This window comes from Schistocerca serialis, chromosome 1 (assembly GCF_023864345.2).
Source record: "Schistocerca serialis cubense isolate TAMUIC-IGC-003099 chromosome 1, iqSchSeri2.2, whole genome shotgun sequence".
Classification (NCBI taxonomy): domain Eukaryota; kingdom Metazoa; phylum Arthropoda; class Insecta; order Orthoptera; family Acrididae; genus Schistocerca; species Schistocerca serialis.
In genome coordinates, this window is record NC_064638.1 from 928797772 (window position 1) to 928822350 (window position 24579).

Sequence of the window (24579 nt, forward strand, 5' to 3'; positions counted from 1 at the left end):
ATTTGCATTTTTCAGAAATCATTCATAAAATTATATATCTATTATCACTGCTTCAACATTCTTCTCTGACATCTTGAGCTGTGTCTTATTGTAGAAATAAAAAAAAAAAATTACACACGAAAAAAGGAGACAAAAGTCAATTTCATTGAGAAAACTGTTTCCCACAGATGAGTCCTTGTTAATGTTCGAGCAAAATCATAAAAGACTTTTCCTGGATAAAATAATATTCCTTTCTGTTGCTATTGGTACACAAAGTTGGTAATCAACAGATACTTGTTGTACAGTTTTTCCATTTCTTTATGAGAACTCAGATTGTACATATTATGAAAAATTGACTTTCTTGTTCCCTAAAACTGTACTACATTCTGAATTTTTTGAGAAAAAGCTATATTTATTTAAAAACACTTTGTTTGCCATAACATAACACACATGAGAAATCTGGCATACTTTCACAAAGTGAAAATATTATGCTATATCACTAATGGTAACACATAATTATCCTAAATCATTGGAGTTCTTATACCTTTGACAGAATACTTGATTAGAAAGTTTTCTTTACTTTTTGTTCATAGTTCCTCTTGTATGCCAATGTCTTTTATATTGTTCTTCAGTTTTATTTCTACTGAGTTCTTAGTTATTCATTTCTTCCTCAAGTCATTAAAGAATGGGAAACTACAATGTATTAATCTGTTTCCATTCTCTAATTGGCCCCATTTTACAACTATATCTGTTTTTTTATTTCCAATACAATTCATTGTCCTTCCTTGTATTGTATTTTTATATGCATGGATTAAACTTTGATCATTCAATTTACTCTCTCCAGAGACATAACTTCTCTACTTTGTGAACTTTTTTATAAAAACATGATCATGTACTTGTACTTCTTAGTTACTCAGCTTTCTGTCCATGCACAAGGCATTGTAATAAGGCTTAAACACAAAGAAATTGTTTTCTCTTAATAGGAACCGCATTAAAATACTATATTTCTGTTTCTCCTTGGTGTGTCCATTTTGATTTAAGAGTTTTTGTTGCAGATAATCTGACCATCAAAAGTGAAAGTCAATTTTATGCAGAGTTTGTGGACAACAAAGTTTCAGACAATGTTTTATTCACTGTTAAGGACTGAAATTGCTTAATTAGATAACATACTCATAAATAAATCACAACTACTATGTGTAACAGTTCACTGCATACAGAAATGCAATTTAAGAAACACTGAACTACAACATTGTAAGTTCAATAGTTTTTAATCACATTGCATCTTTGTTAAAAGGAGTTTAACACTGAACTGAGAGAAATATTTATCTGCCGGACATTGATTCTTCAATTTTTTGATTTATCCACTCGCGGTGTGCAGCAACATTTGTGTATACACCAGGTTTATTTGGCTGTCCACAGTCTTCACCCCAACTTATTATTCCATATAATGTAAACACTCCTGAAAATGAAAGTTACACATTAGGTAAGTGACTTTTTGCTTTACAAAATTTCAACATACAGAAAAAGATTTGTACTAATCTATAGAAAAAGGGTGTGTGTGTGTGAAGGGGGGCAGGGGGGGGGGGGGGTTGTCTGTTTACACAGCTTTCTTGGAACAATGTGCCTTTAGTGAAAAGACCATTCTGGCAATAATCCATATACAAACATTACAAATGTTTCAGATAGACCACCAAACACCAAAACAGAAGACTGTTTGTTGGCCAGGAAAATATACTGGATCATGTTTCCTTTTCCAACATCCAGTGATTCCATTTATGATTCAGATACAGGAGAACTTCAGCAAAGAATACATGAACTGAACAGAGCAAGTTTGATAGTAAGGTTTAACTATTTAAGTACAGTAAGATCAAAGTGTTGTAGAATCAGTATGTAAAGAGATTAATGATGAAGCTGTAAAAACAGCTGACACATTTGTATAGTTAGGACAAAAGAAAACAACAAGGGGATGGACATTTAAAGAAATAAACAGGAGGGTAAAATGGCTTAGCATTCAATTCTTCTTTGTTTGATTGTCTTTCTTGCTGTTGTTAAATCTTTCTGGGTTGTATTGTTGTGACCCATGAAACTTTTCCTTCCTAACATTCATCCAGAGCTGCACTGGACATCTTCAGAGATGTCCTCGGTTCTGCTGGGTCTTGGGGTTGACAATGGATGTCTGAGAGCAATGTAAATATTGTGAACAAGAAGATTGGTAGATGTTTACACGCAACTGTCAGAGATAAAACAAAACTATCAAACAATTGTTTCTCAAAGATAAACTTATCTGTAGATTCTATGGAGCACTACTGCCCATGTATCACTGATTTTCATGGTTTCTTCTTTACAGTTAAAATTAACACAAGTTATATATTTTGATGGTTTCTCTATATAAGGGAAAAATAGTCCATCTCTGTAGATAAATTTTTTTGTTTCAGGAAAATTTACTTCATGATTCTCTGATCAAAGAGCATGCTCTGCTACAGCTCATTCTTCGATTTTGCCTAGTCAGCAAACCATTTTATGTTCCTTCAATTGTGTATTCATGTTTATTTTGGTAATTAGAATATAGACCTTAGCACATGGAATTTTGTATACCCCATATGACTGTGTGGCAGCAGGCACAGTCCCTTATGTGGCAGTGGAAAGTCCTTGCTAACCAAGACATATTGATGCACATAGATCTGTTGAGGGATGGAGAGCATTCTGGAATCAAGGTGAAGACAAGCTATCAAAGGGCTAAGGTCCTGAAATAAAACCTTGGCAGGTGTCCAGGCCTTGACGTGACAGTCACATCAGGACACTTGAGGGCTGTGGTCTGACAACCCCACAAAAAAGAAAAAAAAAAAAAAAAAGAAATCAAATTATGGAAACTAAAAGGAGAAATAGCTGAATGGATCTTAAGCCTATGACCTTTGGCTATTGGATTTTGTAATGTAAGAACATTGTGAGTGGCAGGAAGGTTAAGACAGATCAAAAAAGAGATAGAGAACTACAGATTAGATATATTAGGATGAAGTGAAATAAGGTGGCTGGAATCTGGGGACATTCAAACACAAAATGGTGGAGTGCTGCTGTATGTAGGACAGACAAGTGAAGATGCAATGACTAGGAATGGTGTGGGGCTCTTCCTATCTAAAAACTACAAAAGTCGGTTAGTGGAGTGGATAGCAGTCTCAGAAAGGATAATAACCACACACATAACAAAAATTGTGTGAAACATCACTGTAATTCAATCCTTTACACCTACTGAAGTGGCTCAAGGAGAATTAAAGAAGTATTTTATACACAGCTAAATGGAGTCCTTAACAAACTAACTGCAGAGATATAAAAATTTTAATAGGGGACTTGAATGCAATATCTGGGTATGAACACATCATATGTGTACACAGAATTTGGAATTGAAATGCAAATAGTGAACTGCTGATAGATATGTGCTCTGAGCATGACCTAGTCATTCAAGTCACACTGATTCCACATCCCAACTGCCATAAGATAATGTGCATTTCATCAGATCACAGAACATATTAAGCTATCTGTGTAACCAGTCGTTTATCAGTGGAATATTTCCTGAATGGCTGAAATATGCTGAAGTTAAGTCACTGTTTAAGAAGGGAGATAAAGAAATAGCATCAAATTTCCGTCCAATTTCACTGTTGCCAGCATTCTCAAAAATTTTCGAAAAAGTAATGTACAGTTGTCCTTATAACCATCTTATCTCAAATAACATACTGTCAAAGTCACAGTTTGGATTTCTAAAAGGTTCTGATATTGAGAAGGCTATCTACACTTACAGTGAAAATGTGCTTAATTCATTAGACAAAAAATTGCAGGCAACTGGTATATTTTGTGATCTGTCAAAGGCATTTGACTGTGTAAATCACAATATCCTTTTAAGTAAACTAGAATATTATAGTGTAACAGGAAATGCTGCAAAATGGTTCAAATCTTACATCTCTGGCAGGAAACAAAGGGTGTTATTAGGAAAGAGACATCAAGCTATCAGGCATCATCCAACTGGGAACTAATTACATGTGGGGTCCCACAAGGTTCCATTTTGGGGCCCTTACTTTTTCTTGTGTATATCAATGACCTTTCATCAGTAACATTACCAGATGCCAAGTTTGTTTTGTTTGCCGATGATACAAACATTGCAATAAATAGCTAATCAAGTGTAGTCTTAGAAAGATCAGCCAATAAAATATTTGTGGTCATTAATCACTGGTTCCTAGCCAATTCTTTGTCACTAAACTTTGAAAAAACACACTACATGCAGTTTAGAACTTGTAAGGGGTGTCCCAAGAGTATATGTCTAACATACGATGACAAGAAGCTAGAAGAAGTGGACAGTGTTAAATTCTTGGGATTACAGCTTGATAATAAATTCAACTGGGAGGAGCACACCACAGAACTGCTGAAGCGTCTTAACAAATCTCTGTTTGCAATGCGAATTAAAAAAAAAAAAGAAGCTGGCATACTATGCTTACTTTCATTCCATAATGTCATATGGGATTATTTTTTGGGGTAATTCATCAAGCCAAGCTAAAGTTTTCCGGGCACAAAAACGTGCAGTAAGAGTTATATGTGGTGTGAACTCAAGAACATCCTGCAGAAGCCTGTTTAGGGAACTAGGGATACTAACTACTGCTTCCCAATATATTTATTCCTTAATGAAATTTGTCATTAAAAATATATCACTTTTTCAAACCAACAACCCAATTCATGGAATCAATACTAGAAATAAGAATAATCTTCACAAGGATTTAAAGTCACTTAGTCTTGTACAAAAAGGTGTGCATTATTCAGGAACACACATTTTCAATAACTTGCCAGCAGCCATAAAAAGCTTAACAACCAATGAAATTCAGTTTAAGAGAAGCCTAAAGGATTTATTGGTGGCCAACTCCTTCTACTCCATTGATGAATTTCTTAGTAAAACCAACTGATTTGTATATAAGTACAACATAAATTCTGCACAATTTCAATGCAGTAATGTGTTCATTGAAAATTTGTGTGTGTGTGTGTGTGTGTAAGTATAATCTAACTTCTGCACCATTTCAGTGCAGTAATGTGTTCATTGTAAATAAGTATTATAGTAGTTGTATTACATGTTTATTACCTTATAAATAAATAAAAAACTTTTTTATTTTAAATTCAGTGCATTAGTATTTGTAAAATGACTCTTAGTGTTCATTAAAAAATGACGATCATTCCACTTGGGACCTGTGGAATGGTACATTAGCTTATTTGTTTTAGTTGTAAATATTTGTCATGTATTGTTGTTTTTCTGACATGTTCCACATCCTGGAGGACCTTCTCACTATGGATCAGTTGGAATGAAAGTAAATCTAATCTAATCTAAAACTGCAAATCAAATAGATCACATAGTTGCAAACTATAAATTTTGCCACTTTCTGATAAATGTCAGAAATAAGAGAGGAGCAGACATGGGAAGCCACCACCCCCTATGTTGACTGAGTTCAGATTGAAGATTGTGGCAAATACAACCAAGTCACAGGGCCAAAAAAATAGATTAGGTGGTGTTAAAAGTTCAACATATCAAAGAAAGACTTGCCCTTGAACGATGAAACAGATTCTAGGTCCTCTCTCAGGAAAACTTTAGGCAGGAAGGAACTGAAACAGGTTGTAAAAGATTAAAAGCCAACTATCAACACACATCAAAAAAAGTTTTGCATCATCTCAGTTCTGAGAGTAGAGATTAACATAAACATAATTTCTGTACTTTTTTTGCTTATGAAAACCACACATTGCATGTTGTACCACCATACAGTGAGACCTTCAGAGGTGGTGGTCCAGATTGCTGTACACACCAATACCCCTAAATACCCAGTAGCACATGCTCTTGCAATGATGCATGCCTGTATTCACCGTGGCATACTATCCACAAGTTCATCAAGCCACATAATGCCACCCCAAAACAGAAAGGAACCTCCACCTTGCTGCACTCGCTGGACAGTGAGTCTAAGGCGTTCAGCCTGACCAGGTTGCCTCCATACATGTCTCCAATGATTGTCTTGTTGAAGGCATATGGAACACTCATCGGTGAAGAGAACGTTATGCCAGTCCTGAGCAGTCCATTCCATATGTTGTTGGGCCGATCTGTACCTTGCTGCATGGTGTTGTGGTTGCAAACATGGACCTCAGCATAGATGTTGGGAGTGAAGTTGCAAATCACGCAGCCTGTTGCGCACAGTTTGAGTCGTTAACACGACGTTCTGTGGCTGCACCATGGTGGCATTGGTGTCAGGGTTCCTCTGTGCCATAATCCATAGGTAGCGGCCACCCACTGCAGTATTAGCCCTCGGGTGGCCTGAGTGAGGCATGTCATCGACACTTCCTGTCTCTCTGTATATCCTCCTTTTCCAAACAACATCGCTTTGGTTCACTCTCAGATGCCTTGACACTTCCCTTGTTGAGAGCCCTTCCTGGCACAAAGTAACATTGGGGACTAGATCAAACTGCAGTACTGACCATCTAGGCATGACTGAATCGCAGACAGCATGACCTGTGTACCTCCTTTCTGGTGGAATGACTGGAACTGATTGGCTGTTGGACCCCCTCTGTCTAATAGGTGCTGCTCATACATGGTTGTTTACATCTTTGGGAGGGTTTAGTGACATTCTCAACAGTCAAAGGGACTGTGTCTGTGATACAGTATCCACAGTTAACATCTGTCTTCAGGAGTTCTGGGAACTGGGGTGATGCAAAACTTTTTTTGATGTGTGTAGGTGCTGGAAAGAGTATCTTAGGATTTAAGACACATCAAAGAAAAGAATGGATTTTTGATTATATGTGGAATTAAATTATCTGCAGGAAAGTACTAACACAAAAGATAAGTCTTTGTAAGACAAGAACAAGAAGACTAAAGCATAAAGAATACAATGTGGCAAACAAAACAATGAAAACAGAGATAAGGAGAGATAAAAGGAAATGGACAGATGAGCAGGTGCAGTTAGCAGAAGAGGCAGCAGGACAGCTAAATATAAAGGAGCTGTGCAGTATCACTAAATTATTCTCAACGTAGAGATTTAGACATGAAGTACCAGTTAAGAGCAAAGAAGGGGTGATGGTTGTAACCCACCACACACAGCTACAGATATGGGGGGAGCATTTCGAGGAGCTGTTAAATCATGAAGACAACTACCAACAACAGGTGAAAGATTTTTCAGAGGAAGTTGAAGCAGATCAAAATATAAATCTGCAGTGGGTGAAATTAGGACTGCTTTGAGAAGTCTAAAAAGTGCAAAGGCTCCAGACCTAGACAAGGTAGCATCTGAGCTCTTAAAAGATGATACTGAAAGTAGTGCTAAAAAGCTCCATCCCTTGCTGAAGAGAAGTCCCGAAAGGAAAGGAAAAATGGACTGGTGGTAAACCTTTCATAAAAAGGAAATTTTTCGGATTGTAACAGCTGGCATAGTATTACATTTCTGTCAGTGTCCAGTAAGGTCCTCACCAGCTATTTTAAATAGGATTAAATATTCGCTTGAATACTGACTGCTTAAAGAAGAGGTCAGTTAAAACAAATGTGTCCTTAGATAAATTTATAACTCTGTTACATAAATAAGAAACTGAAAAACTGCTTAAGAGACTAGTTATATTGCTGACTTCAATGTAGATGTAAGAACTGATGACAAATTTGCTTCACATTTAAGGAAACTTATTGCTACAAATGGACTAAATCTAAAATTTGACCACTGCACAAGAGTTACAGCAACTACTTCAATGATAATACTGTAACTAATTCTAATTCCAGTTTCAAAGAAAAATTTATTTTAGATTTAGGAGTATCACACAATGCAGCACTACTTGTATCATTATCAAAATTAAATTTAGGCAGCACAACAAACAGATGTAGTAACTTTAGCCAAAAAAACGTGGAAGCATTCAATAAAAAACTATGCCTCACTGTATGGCTGCTCAGCCAACACAGTTCAACAAATGACAACTACAGTAACTTTTCAATTGATTTCATGAGCATATTCAGCTAATGCTTCCCTTTTGTAACAGTGTGGACTGAATCTCATGAAAGTAGTTCATGGCTAAGAAAAGGAATTAGTGTGTCTAACATTAAGAAGAGGAAATTGCATATGGACAAAAGTCAATTTAAATCCTGGATTTCTTAAAGATGTGAGCACATACAAAAAACATTTGACAAAGTAGATAAACTAGAAAAGCATACTGCAAACAATACATTCATTTTAAGTGCAAAAAATAAATCCAAAGCTGTTTGGTCTGTTATAAGACGTGAGGTTGGCAGTGAACTGTACAGAAAATGTCCCTTTAAACTAATGATAAAGGTAGGATAGTTGCAGATCTCAGTGCGGTATGTGAATCCTTTTAGTTTCTTCATTAGTTGTAACCAAATGGGTGACTGCTCACTACCAAGTAAAATTCCTAGTATGGCAGAGAAAACCTACTCGGGTCTTAAATTTTCAGCTGTTTCAAGCACTGATCTTATTAAAATCATAATGTCCCTAAAAAGTTTAAACTCAGTGGGTTGGGATGAGGTTCCCACCAGAATAATAAAATCAATACATTAGAGTGTTGTACATCCACTCTCGCTCATAATCAACCAGTCTTTTGAAGAGGGATGTTTTCAGATTTGTTAAAATCATAAAAAATCATAAAAAGGTCAAACAGGATGAAATGGGAAACTATAGGCATACCTCATTGTTACCAATTTCTTCAAAAATGTTCGAAAGAGCTGCATGTGACCAAATAGAAAATTATAATTCATCCCACATATTATTTTACACAATCAGTATGCAGCGCAACCCATGCAATAAATGAATTGGTCACAGAAGTTAGCAGTTGTGTCAATAATAGAATGTGTGCATCAGCATCTTTTGTGATCTTAACAAACCCTTTGGCACTGTAAACCATGACCAGCATCTTCAAAAACTGATTAACTATGGTTTTCAAGGAAAATCTCTTTGTTGGATGTCATTATACTTAGCAAACAGAAACCAAAGAGTACTTGTTAATAACAGTGGCAAGAAATTCGTTTTTGGATGGAAACACCTACAATTAGGTGTTCCAAAAGTCTCAATAATAGGGCCACTACTATTTTTGTATTACATCAATGATATGCTATGCCAGGTTGAGTCAAGATACCATACTATACACAGATGATTCAACAGTGATAGCCTGCTGTAAAACCGATGAAGACTTAATCTGTTGTATTAAACAGATGCTTGGGGAAGTGGAGGCATGAGTAAAAAATAAAAATTTGAAATAAAACTTTGCAGAAACAGAAATTATTCATTTCACCACAAAACAATCAGCACAATGTACAACTGAGATTAGCTATGTGGACAAAAAATTGGACACTGCAAGCTGTCAAATTCCTTGGTGTGTTTAATAAATATGTTGTGGAGTGATCTTAGTCGACTGAACAGTCTTGTGTATGTCATGAAGGTCTTATCTAGCACCACTGACTTAGTAGTTAAGAAATCTGTATTTTATGCATATTTTGTTTCAGTAGTAAAGTTTTCTGAGGGCCTGAGGAAACTAACCTCCTGAAAGTCTTTAGGCTACAAAAAAAAAAAAAAAAAAGACTGTCCAAGCAATGGTGAGAGCTAAAAAGAATAAAAACTTCAAACCTCTATTTGAAAAACAAGATCTACTCTCCATTCCAAGCATGTGTAAATATGAGATTCTCATTTTCACAAAGACAAACCAACAACTTTTTGAGGACAACTGCTTCCTGCTGCAGTATGAGACTAGATCTAGGGGAAGTTACATGCTACCTCCCACAGTCTCAAACTATATGAAAAAACTTCACTCAACATGGGCATGAAATTTGTAAATAAAACCTGTAAGGGGAAAAGTGACCCAGAGCTAAGAAATACTGAAGACCTAGAAAAATATTTTAAAATAAATGCTACTATAGTGTAGTAGATTTCTTTATGTATAATATAATCTCTCTATAAAAAGTAACACTATAGAAATTATAACCATAGATTTTTTTAAAAGAATTATTGTCGCCTTATTTATTAGTCAGTAGATTTGTCTTAAAATTGACAAGTCACGTATGTCACAATCTTTGATTGTGTGAGGCATGCAACACCGGACCTACAATATTTCTGAACTGGGGACAAAAATTAATAGTGACATCCCCCTTTCCCTCCCACTTGAGCGTTTGAGATAGGATGTAAAAAAAAGTTTTTTTTTCAAAAATATGTTCATTTTGTAGCACACATCTTTCTGAAGATTTTGATATATTAAACATATATGTTCGAGGAAATGTAAGGCACATTATTTGGTCTCAAGTGTGCCAAAGTGCAGAGCAATACCTCTTCGCTCAACATTCTTCTATCGCATGTCACTGTATTTGACTCTCTGGAATTCAAACATTTATATTTTGCAATGGAAGCCAACAAGCCTGTATTCAGCACTGTGGAAATTAAAATGTTCTGTGGTGCCTCTTCTGCTGCCAGTTGGCTGGTTTGACATCCTACCCCCTTACAAAAAGCTCACAATTAATGCTGGGCAGGATTATTTGTGACCAAGAGAATAAGAACTCTTTAGAAAATTTGCACTCTTTATTGCCTATTAGCTAATAACTTTCTGTTTTGTGTGGCATAAAATTAAATATAGGAAACATAAAACCAGTAAAGACAAGAGACAAGCAAAACAGTACACATTTCTTCAATCCTTAGGTCTATGCATTTTTTTCTCTCTAATCTTGCTAAAGCTTTACATGGCATACTTTCCTTTCTGCAACAGAATCTATTGCCTCATCAAAGTTTGCCAAACTTTTTGCTACATGAAAAATCAAAATGTCATTGTCATTGATACTGAAAAAGCTGTTAATATGAACTGTACCCAAGAGTCGTGTAGTTTCTCTATTTGATTACATCTATTTTTTTACTGTCTGTTAGATAAAATGAAATAAGCCTTCCTAATATTGCAGCAATTGTAACACATGCCAAATAGGCGAGACTGTTTTAGTATAAACGGTCAATTTTATCTACCTCATTTACATAAATAATATGACAGAATATAATTCATGAAGGACCAATATCAAATACCTATTAGAACTATTACAAGCAAAAATGTTTATGTTAGGAAATAGTTTCACATTTTATTCATAAGCTCCAGTTTCTCAAGCATGAGAAAGTAGTAGTACAAAGTTTTTATATAAATTTGAAATTGTAATATTCTTCCACATAATTTATTTGATGTCACCATCTCTTTTCCTTCCTCGTATTAAGAAACAATCTTGTTATCAAACTTCCTGGCAGATTAAAACTGTGTGCCCGACCAAGGCTCGAACTCCGGTCCTTTGCCTTTCGCGGGCAAGTGCTCTACCATCTGAGCTACTGAAGCACGACTCACACCCGGTCCTCACAGCTTTACTTCTGCCAGTATCTCGTCTCCTACCTTCCAAACTTTACAGAAGCTCTCCTGCGAACCTTGCAGAACTAGCACTCCTGAAAGAAAGGATACTGCGAAGACATGGCTTAGCCACAGCCTGGGGAATGTTTCCAGAATGAGATTTTTTGCAGCGGAGTGTGCGCTGATATGAAACTTCCTGGCAGATTAAAACTGTGTGCCCGTCCGAGACTCGAACTCGGGACCTTTGCCTTTCGCGGGCAAGTGCTTTGAGGACCGGGCGTGAGTCGTGCTTCGGTAGCTCAGATGGCAGAGCACTTGCCCGCGAAAGGCAAAGGTCCTGAGTTCGAGTCTCAGTTGGGCACACAGTTTTAATCTGCCAGGAAGTTTCATATCAGTGCACACTCCGCTGCAGAGTGAAAATCTCATTCTGGAATCTTGTTATCTCTAATTCTGCAACTGTTCCTGCCATTGTCAAAACTTATTTTCTGTTTAACTTCACTAACCCTGTCAGAATTACTGGTTCTCTGGATAGGCATTATTACGTGTTCATACAACATGTTTTCCAAGCTATTCCGAGAATAGAACTTACGTGGCTGCTAACTAAGGACCATACAATTGACCCTTAGTAGTGTAGCATTCTGGCAAAAACTTTCGGACAAAATTTCATTTTCTTGGATACACTAGATCATAATATGTAATCTTTCTTACCTGTTAGTCATTTATTTCCACTCTGGTAGTCTTCATCTATGTATTTCACTAATAGCTATAACACTGCTTATCATTCACACATCCAATCAACCAAATAAACAAACAGTAATTGGTATTCATCCATTTGGGTTAATTCAGCTCAGCTTGTTTAGCCCCGTCCCCTTTTGTCTGTGGGAAAGGTTTTTATTTCTTGAGGTGACAGGGATTCCCCTGGCAAAGATATCATGTACACCAAGCATGCATTCAAAAATCAACTTATGATTTGTTCAGAAATCAACTTAGAATGTGTTCAAAAACGTTCAAAACCAACAGGGATGCATTTCAAAATCATATGAATAATCAATAGACCAATGTGTTCTTGCCACCCAGGGGAGATACTCCAATCCCCCCCACCCCACCCAGCTCCATGCCCCAGATCCGAGCCTGAAGGCATGTTATCTGATAATGAAAATTTGATTTGATTTGTGCACAACACAGTTGTGTTGATCTTATAAATTCTCTTAGAATCATATTAGAGCAATGCAAAGAATGCTAGGCACCCATGTACCTGGCATTCATTGATTTCGAAAAGGCCTTCAATTCTGTGAAACAAATACTGTGGTAGGTGTTGTAGAAGTATGGTATATCACAAAAGATTCTAATCATCTTCAAAGATCCATATGATGGCTACAAATGTTGTGTGCTCCACAAGGGAAGTCTCATAGAATCAACAGAGGTAACAACAGGAGTCCAGCAGGGTTGTATGTTGTCACCAATGCTCTTTCTACCTGTCCTTCACTTGGGTATGAGAAGTCATAGCAGACAGGAGACAAGGAATCAAGTGGGGAATCCATGAATGTCTTGAGGAATTTGAGTTCACAGACAACACAGTTTTATTAGTCCAAAGGCTCACAGGTGTGAAGACTAAATTAAATTCACCAAAAGAAGAAAGGCAGAGGTTGCTGGCCTCAAGTTAAATATAAGCAAAACAAAGGAAAGATGATAAATTCTGGAAACATTGAAGTGCTACTGTTTATAGGGGAACAGCACGAGGAGATTGTCAGTTCATTCCAGTATGCTGGGTGGGTGGTGGGAGATGATGATGAAACTAGAGGAGATGTGAAGAACCACATTAGAAAGGCAAATGCTGTCTTCATACAACCAAAACCATTAAAATAATACATACAAACAGAAACATTACATGCAAAACTAAAATTTGTATTTTTAATACAAATGTGAATGCTGTCTCCTTTACAATAGTTAAAGCTCGAAAGTAGACAGGATGGTAATGTCACCATTACAAAGATTCATAAATAGTTGTCTCCAGCGCATTATAAATATCTGGAGGGAGGAAAAAAAAGAGAGAGAATCTCTGAAGAAAAATGAACTACATCCCTACACAAGAACAGAAATGTGAGGGAAAGTGGAGATGACTGGGACAGACATTAAGGAAGCCAGACAGAGCAGCTGAGAAGAAGGCATCGAAATGGAATCCCCAAGGAACAAGGAAGAGAGGCATGTCTAGAGATATGTAGAAGTTGATGGTGGAAGGGGAGAAATGAAGGATTGACAAGACCAGTGTGAAATTGAGGGAAATGGATGGCCAGTTCTCCTGGATGCCCTATGCCTCCATAGGGACCAAAGTAAATAAGTCAAGTAAGATGTACACTGGTAGAGGAGAGTGTTTATCCTTTACAGGTATATTTTCTTTGTTAGTGTAGAAACTGGCCTGATGTCATGTTTCATTAAAACCTTCTCAATCTGATCAGTTACTTTTTTAGCAAAAAGGAGACAAGCTGTGTTCTTGCATCATTGTGTTATTTTCTTGTCCTTCGTCCTACTGTTATTTAGTCACAGAACTCTCCTCACTTCTTTTCCTGAATAGCCATTTTCTCAAAAGCCTGTTTCAAATGTTTTAAAGCAGATGTCCAGGTGTTCTGACATGGAAATTCTTTTGGCTCTGTTGACAAGACTTTTGACGACAGTACTTGTTTGTTGTGGACGATGGTTGGCATTCTCACATAAATATCTGTCCATATGTGTGACTTTCTCAAAAACTTTATGTTCCAACCTTCCATCAGTCTGACTCATAATTAACACATCCAGGAAGTTGTCATTTTCCATCTCCATGGCCAACTGGACTTTTGGATTTATATTATTTAGATAACAAAAGAGTTCTTCCAAACACCTTTTACCATGTGACTAAACCATAACTGTGTCCTCCAAAAACCATTACCATTAAGATGGTTTCTTATTTGCTTATCTGAGGGCTGATTGTTCGAATTTTTCAGAATAAAAATCAGTGATTGCATGACTCAGTAGTATACCAACTGCAACACCATCAACTTGCTCATAAAATTCATCATCCCATTTTAAATGGTCTATGAGTAAATGGAATGGAAATGACAATGGAATATTCTTCCTGGATATTTAGTTATGAGACAGACTGATGAGAGGTCGGAACATAAAGTTTTTCAGAAAGTCAAACACACAGGCAGATATTTATGCAGGAACTCCAACCATCATCCACAACAATCAAGGAGTGCCATCAGTAGTCTTGTCAACAGAACCAAGAGAATTTGCATGCCGGAACACCTGGATACCTATTTAAAACATCTGATGCTGGATTTGAGATTATTGCTACTAATGGAAATAAGTAAATACAGTTTTATGATTAGATAACAGTAAGCCAAAGGACAAGGAAATTACACAGTGATGGAAGAACACAGTTTCTTTCCCTTTTATTAAAAAAGTAACTGTTCAGAAAGGGAAGATTTTATAGAAATGTCACATCAGACCAGTTTTTAGACAAACAGTGAAAATATACCTCTATTGGCATATGGGGTGTACATAATTCCCTATAAATATTTTAAGGTCTATATTGGAACTACCAAAAGGACTGTGAATACACAACAGAAGGAACATAAAAGTGTTTGCCGACTAGTGATAGTAGAAAAATCAGCTACTGCAGAGCATGCTCTTCAATCAGGAAATGATGAAGAGGTTTTCTAACACAAAAATTTTATCTGCAATGATGAACTGATATCCACAGCTACATAAAGAAGCCATTGAAATATATATGCATGGGACTAATTTTAGCAGCAAAAAAGAAGCTATGATACTTGATCATATATGGAAAGTAGCACACAAAATAAATAAATAAATAAGTTTTATTCTTGACAAATGACAGTTCAGTAGCTGACTTTCATCTCCAACAAGGATAATCTCTGGTGATTACGAATAAACTTGTATCATGCCCCATTTTCACAACACACGTGCCATTCTCAGAAGTCTGACCCATCAGTTGGCAAGATTCAGTGGAACCACTAGCACCTCTGAAGATGTCCAGCACAGCTTGGGATGAAATGTTAAGAACGGAAATGTTTTGTGGACCACAACCACACAAACCAGAAGATTTATTGGCAGATAAGACATCTGGTCTTGAAAGACTTCGCTGTGTGATCATTTTTTGCTGCTGTACTGCTCCTTGTTGGTCCCTGGTCCTGAGTTCAGTTACCTGCTGAATAAGGAACATCTTTCTCTTCTTCATGTTACTTCAGATTAATTGACTGTTGATGAGCCACACATTTACTGCTGCCATTTCTAGGCTATTGTAAAATAAATGCATCATCCATCTCCTATAAGCAATCTTAGTTGGGTATTTACAAATCATTTCATCAATGACATCCACACAATACTTTGTGGCCTTACAGAGCATAACAGTTTATGGTTCCTTGTTTCCTTCTTCACTCACTACTAATTTAGGATGCAGTGTGCTAAGAATAATGACATTTTTATTTTCTTCCGTTGGTATAGTGTTATGGTGCCTTTTGGCTTGTCAGTATTATTCAAGATGATGGTGTAATATAAGTCAGCATTGTACTTCTTAATGAAATTTAGGATATCTCACTGAATCTTGTTTATTGTTTCCACTAATGATACTTTTTTCTAATGAAGTTTCTTTGCAAGCTTTCTCCTTACCAATGTAAGGAAAGGCATTGCAAATGTATTTGAAGCCTGTCCAAAACTGAAATCTGCTTTGTCAGGTTTGTTTGGCACAAATTAAGTAAACCTGCTTGCTTAAAATTAACTGCTCATCAATTCAAATATTTTCACCAGAGCAATAACAGTGTAAGTAGTTTCCCTTAGACTTGTTCCAAACTGCAGAAATATGAGTGAACATGTTGACAGGGATGTGGTGAGCTAGGGATGACTTCTCATCAAAGTGGAGGAAACTGATAAGTTTGTTGAATCTCTCTCTTGTCATTTTATCACTGATAGAATTAGGGCACCATGAATGCAACAAAAGATCATCCAGGGAAACATTAGCACAAAGAACATCTCTGGTGTACATGGTAACAATCAAAGCCTCAAAATCCCCCACAACACAGTCCAAGTTGTGATATTTATTTCATTTCGATCATCTAATTCTGCCTTTTTTAATGACATAACATATCAGTTTAGAAAAAATATCAGAAGAAAATGATGATGGAGTCATCCACATGGCAGAAAGTGGCTCCTTCTCTCTTCTTCAGGACATTCAAAGCAACCTTCCTTCCAAGCAGCAGTGTGTTAGCTACCTTTCCTTTGTTCTATCTCTATCAGCCATCATCACTATTAAGAAGTGGGGTTTTAAACTCTATTCCTTCACTGTTATGGAGAGAATTGGAATGTAAAGATGTCGAGTGATTGTAACTCCTCCCCATACTCACTACCTTGATCGTCAGTTGCCTCTGGCAGAAAACTGCCATCTGAATTCAAAGTAATTTTTTGATTCAGTATCAGAGTTCTCCAGAATATGATAAATCTCTTGATTAATAAGACATGCCAATACAACATAATAAAAAAAACACACATTACAGTAGAAAACACCTGCTCGACTGATGAAGCAAATAACAATAGCTACACACAGGTGGCAAATGACATGCCAGTGACCATCGTATAAATCTTTCCACGGTACCTAGCTCATCATTTGTTGACTGAAGCAAAATACAACTCATGTGCCTTTGTTGTTGTGGAAAGAGCAATACTGTAAAAAGGAGTTACTTCAGGGTTCAAATCACCGCTGCTGCTGTACAAAGTATACTTCACAAAATTTCCATAAAACCCTGAAATTTGTCACAACAGACACAATAAAGAAAAGTCCTGAACTTTGGTGGAAAACTTTAAAAAATAAATAAAAGTTGAAAGGTGTCTTGTACAAGAAGAACATGTACATCAACTGCTAAAACAGTTCAAAAATTGAATGAGCAATGAAAAGATGCCTATTGTGCATAACGAGAGTGAAAAGGGGGGGGGGGGGGTAATATTAGATTCTATTAGATTAGGTTAGTACTTGTTCCATAGATCATGACTACAACACTTCGTAATGATGTGGAACGTGTCAGGTTAATAAAATGTGTCTATACAAGATATTACATTACACAAAATATTACATGTCACTTAATAATTTTTTTATGGGGGTTGGGGAAATTACCCACTTACTACATCCAAAAACTCATGTAATGAGTAGAAGGAGTTGCCATTAAGAAATTCTTTCAATTTCTTTTTAAATGCTATATGGCTATCTGTCAGACTTTTGATGCTATTAGGTAAGTGACGAAAGACTTTTGTGGCAGCATAATTTACCCCCTTCTGAGCCAAAGTTAGATTTAACCTTGAGTAGTGAAGATCATCCTTTCTCCTAGTGTTGTAGCCATGTACACTGCTATTACTTTTGAATTCATTTGGATTCTTAATAACAAATTTCATAAGTGAATATATATATATTGTGAGGCTACAGTGGATCTCTAGCTCTTTAAATAAGTGTCTGCAGGATGATCTTGGATGAGCTCCAGCAATTATTCTGATTACACGCTTTGTGCAATGAACACTCTTTTACTCAATGATGAGTTACCCCAGAATATGATGCCATACAAAAGCAGAGAATGAAAATAGGCATGGTAAGCTAATTTACTCAGATGTATATCGCCAAAATTTGCAATGACCCTAATAGCATAAGTAGCTGAACTCAAATGTTTCAGCAGATCCTCAGTGTGTTTTTTCCATTTCAACCCCTCATCAATGCATACACCTAGAAATTTTGAATGTTCTACCTTAGCTACCGATTTCTGATAGAAGTCAATATTTATTAATGGTGTCATTCCATTTACTGTGTGGAACTATATATACTGTGCTTTCTCGAAGTTTAATGAGAGCCCATTTGCAGAGAACCACTTAATGATTTTCTGAAAAACATCGTTTACAATTTCACGAGTTAATTCTTGTCTGTTGGGTGTGATAGCTATACTTGTATCATCGGCAAAAAGTACTAGCTTTGCATCTTCGTGAATAGAGAATGGCAAGTCATTAATATATATTAAGAACAACAGAAGACCCAAGACTGAACCTTGCAGCACCCCATTGCTGATTGTTCCCCAGTTTGAGAAATCATCAGTTTTTTGCGTATTATGTGAACTGCTTACTTCAACTTTCTGCACTCTTCCAGTTAGGTATGACTTCAACCATTTGGGCACTGTCCCATTCATGCCACAGTACTTGAGCTTATCTAGAAGTATTCCATGATTTACACAATCAAAAGCCTTTGATAGATCACAAAAAATCCCAACGGGTGACTTCCGGTTACTCAGAGCATTTAATATTTCATTAGTGAAAGTATATATAGCATTTTCCGTTGAAAAGCCCTTCTGGAAACCAAACTTACATTTTGTTAAAACTTTATTTTTACAAAGGTGTGAAGCTATTCTACAATACATTACTTTTTCAAGAATTTTGGATAAGACAATCAGAAGAGAGAGTGGGCGGTAGTTGTTGACATCACACGTATCCCCTTTTTTATGCAGTGGTATAGCAATGGCATACTTCATTAATAACCTTTCTTAATGTAGCACAGTAGTTTTTATAATATTTGGCTGTTTCTGGGTCATTACTCTTTCTTGTTGTTAGATACAGTTCCCTTTTGTGGTTACAAGATATTTTTATTCCTTTAATAAGCCAATGTTTTTTTTCATGGTTTCTTATAATTAGATCTAACTACTTTCTTGGGGAAACAGTTTTCAAATTCTCTTACAAGTGTATCATGAAATAAGTTATATTTTAAATTAGCATCGGATTCCTTGTACACCTCATCCCAGTCTAACTGCTGAAGATTTTCTCTGAAATTTCTAATTGTTGAGTCATTAATTGAACGAACAACTTTGGAGGGTAGTTTTGAATTACTGAATGGAGCTATGTCATATACTGTAACTAGCTGAGCGTCATCGTGTTCAGAAAGCCCATTGTCAACAGGACAAGAATTTATGTTTTCAAACCTATCTTGGTCTATAAAAGTATTATCTATCAATGTGCTGCTGTCCTTTACTATCCGAGTAGGAAAATTAATGACAGATGTCAAATTGAAAGAACTGAGCAAGATTTCCAGGTCATTCTTCCTATTACACTCTTTCAGTGAATCAACATTGAAGTCCCCACGAATAATAATTTGCTTTCCCCTATCAGACAGATTGCACAACAAGGCATCCACATTTTCCAGGAATAAATGAAAGTTTCCTGAAGGGGACCTATATACTGCTACAATTATAAAAGAGCCCTCCTTCAGTTTAAGTTGACAGGCACATGCTTCTATATGTTGCTCTAGACAAAACTTTTATGTGTCTAAGCTTTCTACACAGCGATAACTTTTGACATATATGGTAACTCCTCCTCTCACCTTACTCTCTCTACTCATATGTGCAGCTAGTATATAACGACTGATATTTACCTTTTCCATATCAGACACAATGTGATGCTCAGACAGGCATAGTATATCTATTACATTATCAGATTCAATGTCATCTAAACAAACCAGGAGTTTATCTACTTTATTCTTCAGTCCTGGAATATTTTGGTGAGAAATGGTAATGTTATTTTTTACTTTGCTTTACTTTACTTTACTTTACTTTTGTGAGAATCTACTTTTTTCTTTAATCCACCAATATTTTCGTTAAATATGGTAATATTATTATTTACTTTCCTGTTGTGAGAATTTTGTGAGTTTTGGACCTCTTTAACACCTGCCTGTTTGATCTTCTCATTGGACACTGATATTAGTCTAAAAAAGAGGTACATACATGAGTACTAGTGTCCCCCCCTTATGGATTTTGCTAACAACCCTGCCAGGTTACCCTTCCATTTCCTATTGAGGTGTAGGCCATGCCTTGTGAAATCCCCCTTATCAATAGCCTTAACAGGAACCAATCCAATGTCTGACAGAGTGGCTGCCCTATGCAACTGATCTAACTCCATATTTACTCTCCTGACCAACATTGGTATGGGTCGTTGCCGATTCTATTTTCACCAGGTCACACTCAATACTGTAGCCCTGATCCCTATCAATCAAAGAGAAAAGACAGGAGTTCAGTTGAGGACTTGATGGTGATTGTTACGAAACTGAAATGAAGATGGGCTGCGCATAGTGAGGTAAAATATTTGGAGTGGGACTCAGGAGATTCTGTGTTGGATTCCTGTTGATAAACACACACACACAGGACAGCCTAATGTTAGATCGATTGACAATAGAGAAACAAGCAGGACAAACTCCGAAAGGAAAAGTTGAAGATCGTATTTTGTGGAGAGGTCTGGAAGAGGTCTATATCCAGCAATCAATGATAAATAGGTGGTGATCTTCTTAAAATTTCTTTATGCACCATACAATAAAGCATTATAGTTTTGCTGACCTATAGGCCTTCTGTAAATCAATAACTATCAAGCACTTTTGCTAGGACACAATGCTCCACACTAGTATTGTATCAGCGGCAGTCAAATGAAAACAAGACAAATGCAAAAAATGTAAGTAAACCGTTTATTATTTTAAAAGTAATTGCCATAACTCTCAATAGATTTATCTCAATGTGAGGCAATGCTTTCATGGAAAAATGCTTGTGGTTGCCTATGGAACCATTATTATACATAGGTGTATGCCTCTTCAACCAAAGCAAACCGATGGCCACAAATTATTTCTTCACGGCTATATGGAAATTAGGTGGGTAGAGATTGCGATTGTATGGGGAATGTGTAAGGGCTTCTCAGAGAAACCTATGCAGCTTAGTCAAAACAACCTTGGGAACAAATGTGTGGGCATCACCTTGCAACATTCCTGGGCATCTTAATCTGAAAGCACACTTCAATTTTTGGGAATTGTCCACATACCACTGTGCATTACTTGTGGCATCGTGTTCCAGAAAGTCAATGAGCAGCAGGCCTTTGCAACCAAAGAAAGAGGTCACCATAACTCCCCTGGAGTGTGTATGCCTGGTGTTTCAACTAAACTGAATCCTTCTATACAGCATTCATATTGATTTAACAATGATGCTGTTGTATATGCTCATATACAATGCTCTATAAGCATCCATTAAAATTAATTGCAATTAATTACATTAAATAGAAATAATATTTAATTTTTGGATTTCCAACCAGGTGAGCTCATTAAAATTGTGAAATTTTTCAATGAATTCACCTGGCTGGAAACCAGAAAACTTTATATTAGTTCAACTCACTGAGAAAGACATCATCATACATTGTCCAGTCACATTAACATGACCCTCACCTATGTTTGATGTCAGTGTACAATAACCACTCATGAATGGCAGGTGGCAACACCAACAGTGAAGGGTATATAAAGCGTGTTGGGGGACATGGAAAACAGTGCAGTCATTGTCGTAATGTGGAAACAGACCAATTTATATGACATCAAAAAGGACATGATCATTGGCTTTTGGGCCAAAAGTAGAAGCATTTCCAAAATGGCTAAGTTTGTAGACTGTTTAAGTGCCATCACGGTTAAACCAAAACCAGTGCTGAGGTGAATGCGATGTGCCACGCGCCATGGATGATAGGGTTGAAAAATAAGTGTGGAGGTGTGTATGGACAAATAGATGGGAAACTGTAGAGCAACCGACCATGCAGGTGAATCAAGGGGCTGCCAACATTGCTTCCTCAACAACAGTTCAGTGAACACTGCTGCATATGCGCCTCGGCAGCAGATATCTGGTTCATGCGCCTTTGCTGATTGGTGTTGATTGGTGACAGAGGCTGGAATTTCCATGCTAATACTGCAACTGGATTTCCACTGAATTGTTACAGGTGGACTTTTAAGATGAATCACACTTTATAGCATCTGCAATGAACCATACAAACGTTGGCTTGATTCCTGCTTTCATGCAAGATGACCGGCCCCAATTGAACAGCTTTGTCAGTGGGGTCAATATGGGGTAAGATCAGCTGCTTCGGGCGGCTACTTTGTCAAGCATAGGTTTGGTTCCTATTGGTGGTATTGGTAGGTGGGACTTCACAAGACATGACCTGCATCTCAATAGAAGAAGGAAGGGTAAACTGGCTGGGATGATAGCAAAATCTTTAAGGGGGGGGGGGGGGGGGGGGCACTGAAACTCATGGGAATACTTTTTTAGGCTAAGATCTGTATCCAGTCATCCTAATTGATTGAAATTAAGCTTAATGAAAAGTTCAGACAGGCAATTACTAGAGATGTGAAAATATCACAAGATTCTCATAACAGTACAGTGAAAAATAATGTTAGTATGTCATAAGATTCACATAAAAACACAGTTAAAAAGATGTTAATATATTGCATCAGAATATCAGGGGATTAAAAAACAAAGTAGATGAGCTTCTTGTTTGTATAGAAGATTTAGAAACTGAGGGTGTAATAGATGTACTATGCCTGTCTGAACATGATATAGTCACAGGTATGGAAATGGTAAATGTAGGTGGATATAAGCTTTCAGCACATGTAAGTAGAGACGCTATGCAGAGAGGAGGAGTTGCCATATATGTTAAAATCAGTCATAGTGTGAAAAATTTGGAAACTACAACACATAGAAGCATGTGCATGTGATCTTAAACTAAATAAAGGCACTTTTATAATTGTAGCCATGTATAGGTCCCCATTGGGAAATTTTCAACTATTTTGAAAAACTTGGAGTCTTTGCTGTGCAACCTGTCAGACAAAGGAAAGCAAATTATTGCTTGTGGGGATTTCAATGTAGATTTTCTGAAAGAGTCAGATAGAAAGCTTGACCTTGAAGTATTACTTGGTTCTTTCAATTTGACATCAGCTATTGATTTTCCTACTCGGATGGTACAGGAAAGCAGCACACTGATAGATGATAACATTTCCACAGACCAAGATAAATTTAATCAAATAAAAACTTTTCCTGTTAAGAATGGTCTGTCTGATCATGATGCACAGCTAGTTACAGTATATGCTATAGTTCCATGCAGTAATACAAAACAGTCCTCCAAAATAGTGTGTCCCATCAACAATTTAACACTTTAAAATTTTAGGGAAAGCTTGCAACAGTTAGACTGGGATGAGGTGAACAGGGAACATGATGCTAATTTAAAATTTAACCTATTTAATGGTACCTTTGTGAGTATATTTGAAAACAATTTCCCTAAGAAAACAGTGAAATATAATTGTAAGAAACCAGGTATAAAGCCATGGCTTACTAGAGGGATAAAAATATCTTGTAAACAGAAAAGGGAACTGTATCTTATAGCTAGGAGGAGTAATGATCCCAAAACAATGAAACATTATAAAAACTACTGCACTTTATTAAGAAAATTTATTAAAAAGTCCAGAAGTATGTGGACTATGTCTGAGAGTAGCACATCTGATAGTAAAATTGAAACAATTTGGAATATTGTGAAAAGGGAAACAGGGCAACTGAGGGCACAGTAAGACTGTATTTCTATCAAACATAATGAAAAGTTTGTTAACAAGAAGTCAGAAGTAGACAACATTTTTAATAATCATTTTTTAAGAGTTGTAGAGAAAATAGGTTCCAGCTATTCATTAGAAAATGCAAGGCAGTATATGGAAGAGGCAGTACCTATGCAATTTGATAAAATTGAAATTCGACCCACCTCTCCTACTGAAATTAGGAAAATAATAAATTCACTCAAAAGCAAAAACTCACATGGAATTGATGGCATTTCCAACAGAGTACTAAAAGCTTGTTCCCAATAAATAAGTAGGATTCTCAGCCACATATGTAGTAGCTCACTGAAACAGGGAATTTTGCCAGATAGACTGAAATATGCTATTGTTAAACCATTGCATAAAAATGGGGATAGATCTCATGCTAACAACTACCGCCCAACCTCACTTCTCACGGCTTTATCCAAAATTCTTGAAAAGTAATGTATTCAAGAGTAGTATCATATATTTGGAAAAATGAAGTACTAACAAAATGTCAATTTGGTTTTCAGAAAGGCTTTTCAACAGAAAATGCTATATATGCTTTCCCTGATCAAATATTAAATGCAATGAATAACCGAACATAATAATGGGATAATTGTGATCTCTCAAAGGCTTTTGATTGTGTGAATCATGAAATTCTTCTAGATAAGCTTAAGTATTGTGGTTATGAGTAGGATAGTGCACAAGTGGTCTAATGCATACTTAACTGGAAGAATACAGAAGGTTGAAATTAGCGTTACAGATAGTTTACAAAAACCAGCAGAGTCCTCTAAGTGGGGAGGTATCAATAATGGTGT

General features: G+C 36.5%; 1 protein-coding gene across 2 annotated transcripts in view; it reads right to left on the reverse strand.

Annotated features, from left to right (window-relative positions):
• Positions 1-1091: 1091 nt before the first annotated feature.
• LOC126412402 (serine protease svh-1-like) overlaps positions 1092-24579 on the reverse strand; it is a 467630-nt gene continuing 444142 nt past the window's right edge. For both annotated transcript variants that reach the window (XM_050081990.1, XM_050082000.1), the window contains one exon: positions 1092-1438. In XM_050081990.1, the coding sequence (XP_049937947.1) occupies positions 1302-1438 (137 nt within the window). In that variant the 3' untranslated portion in view covers positions 1092-1301. The remainder of the gene's footprint in view (positions 1439-24579) is intronic.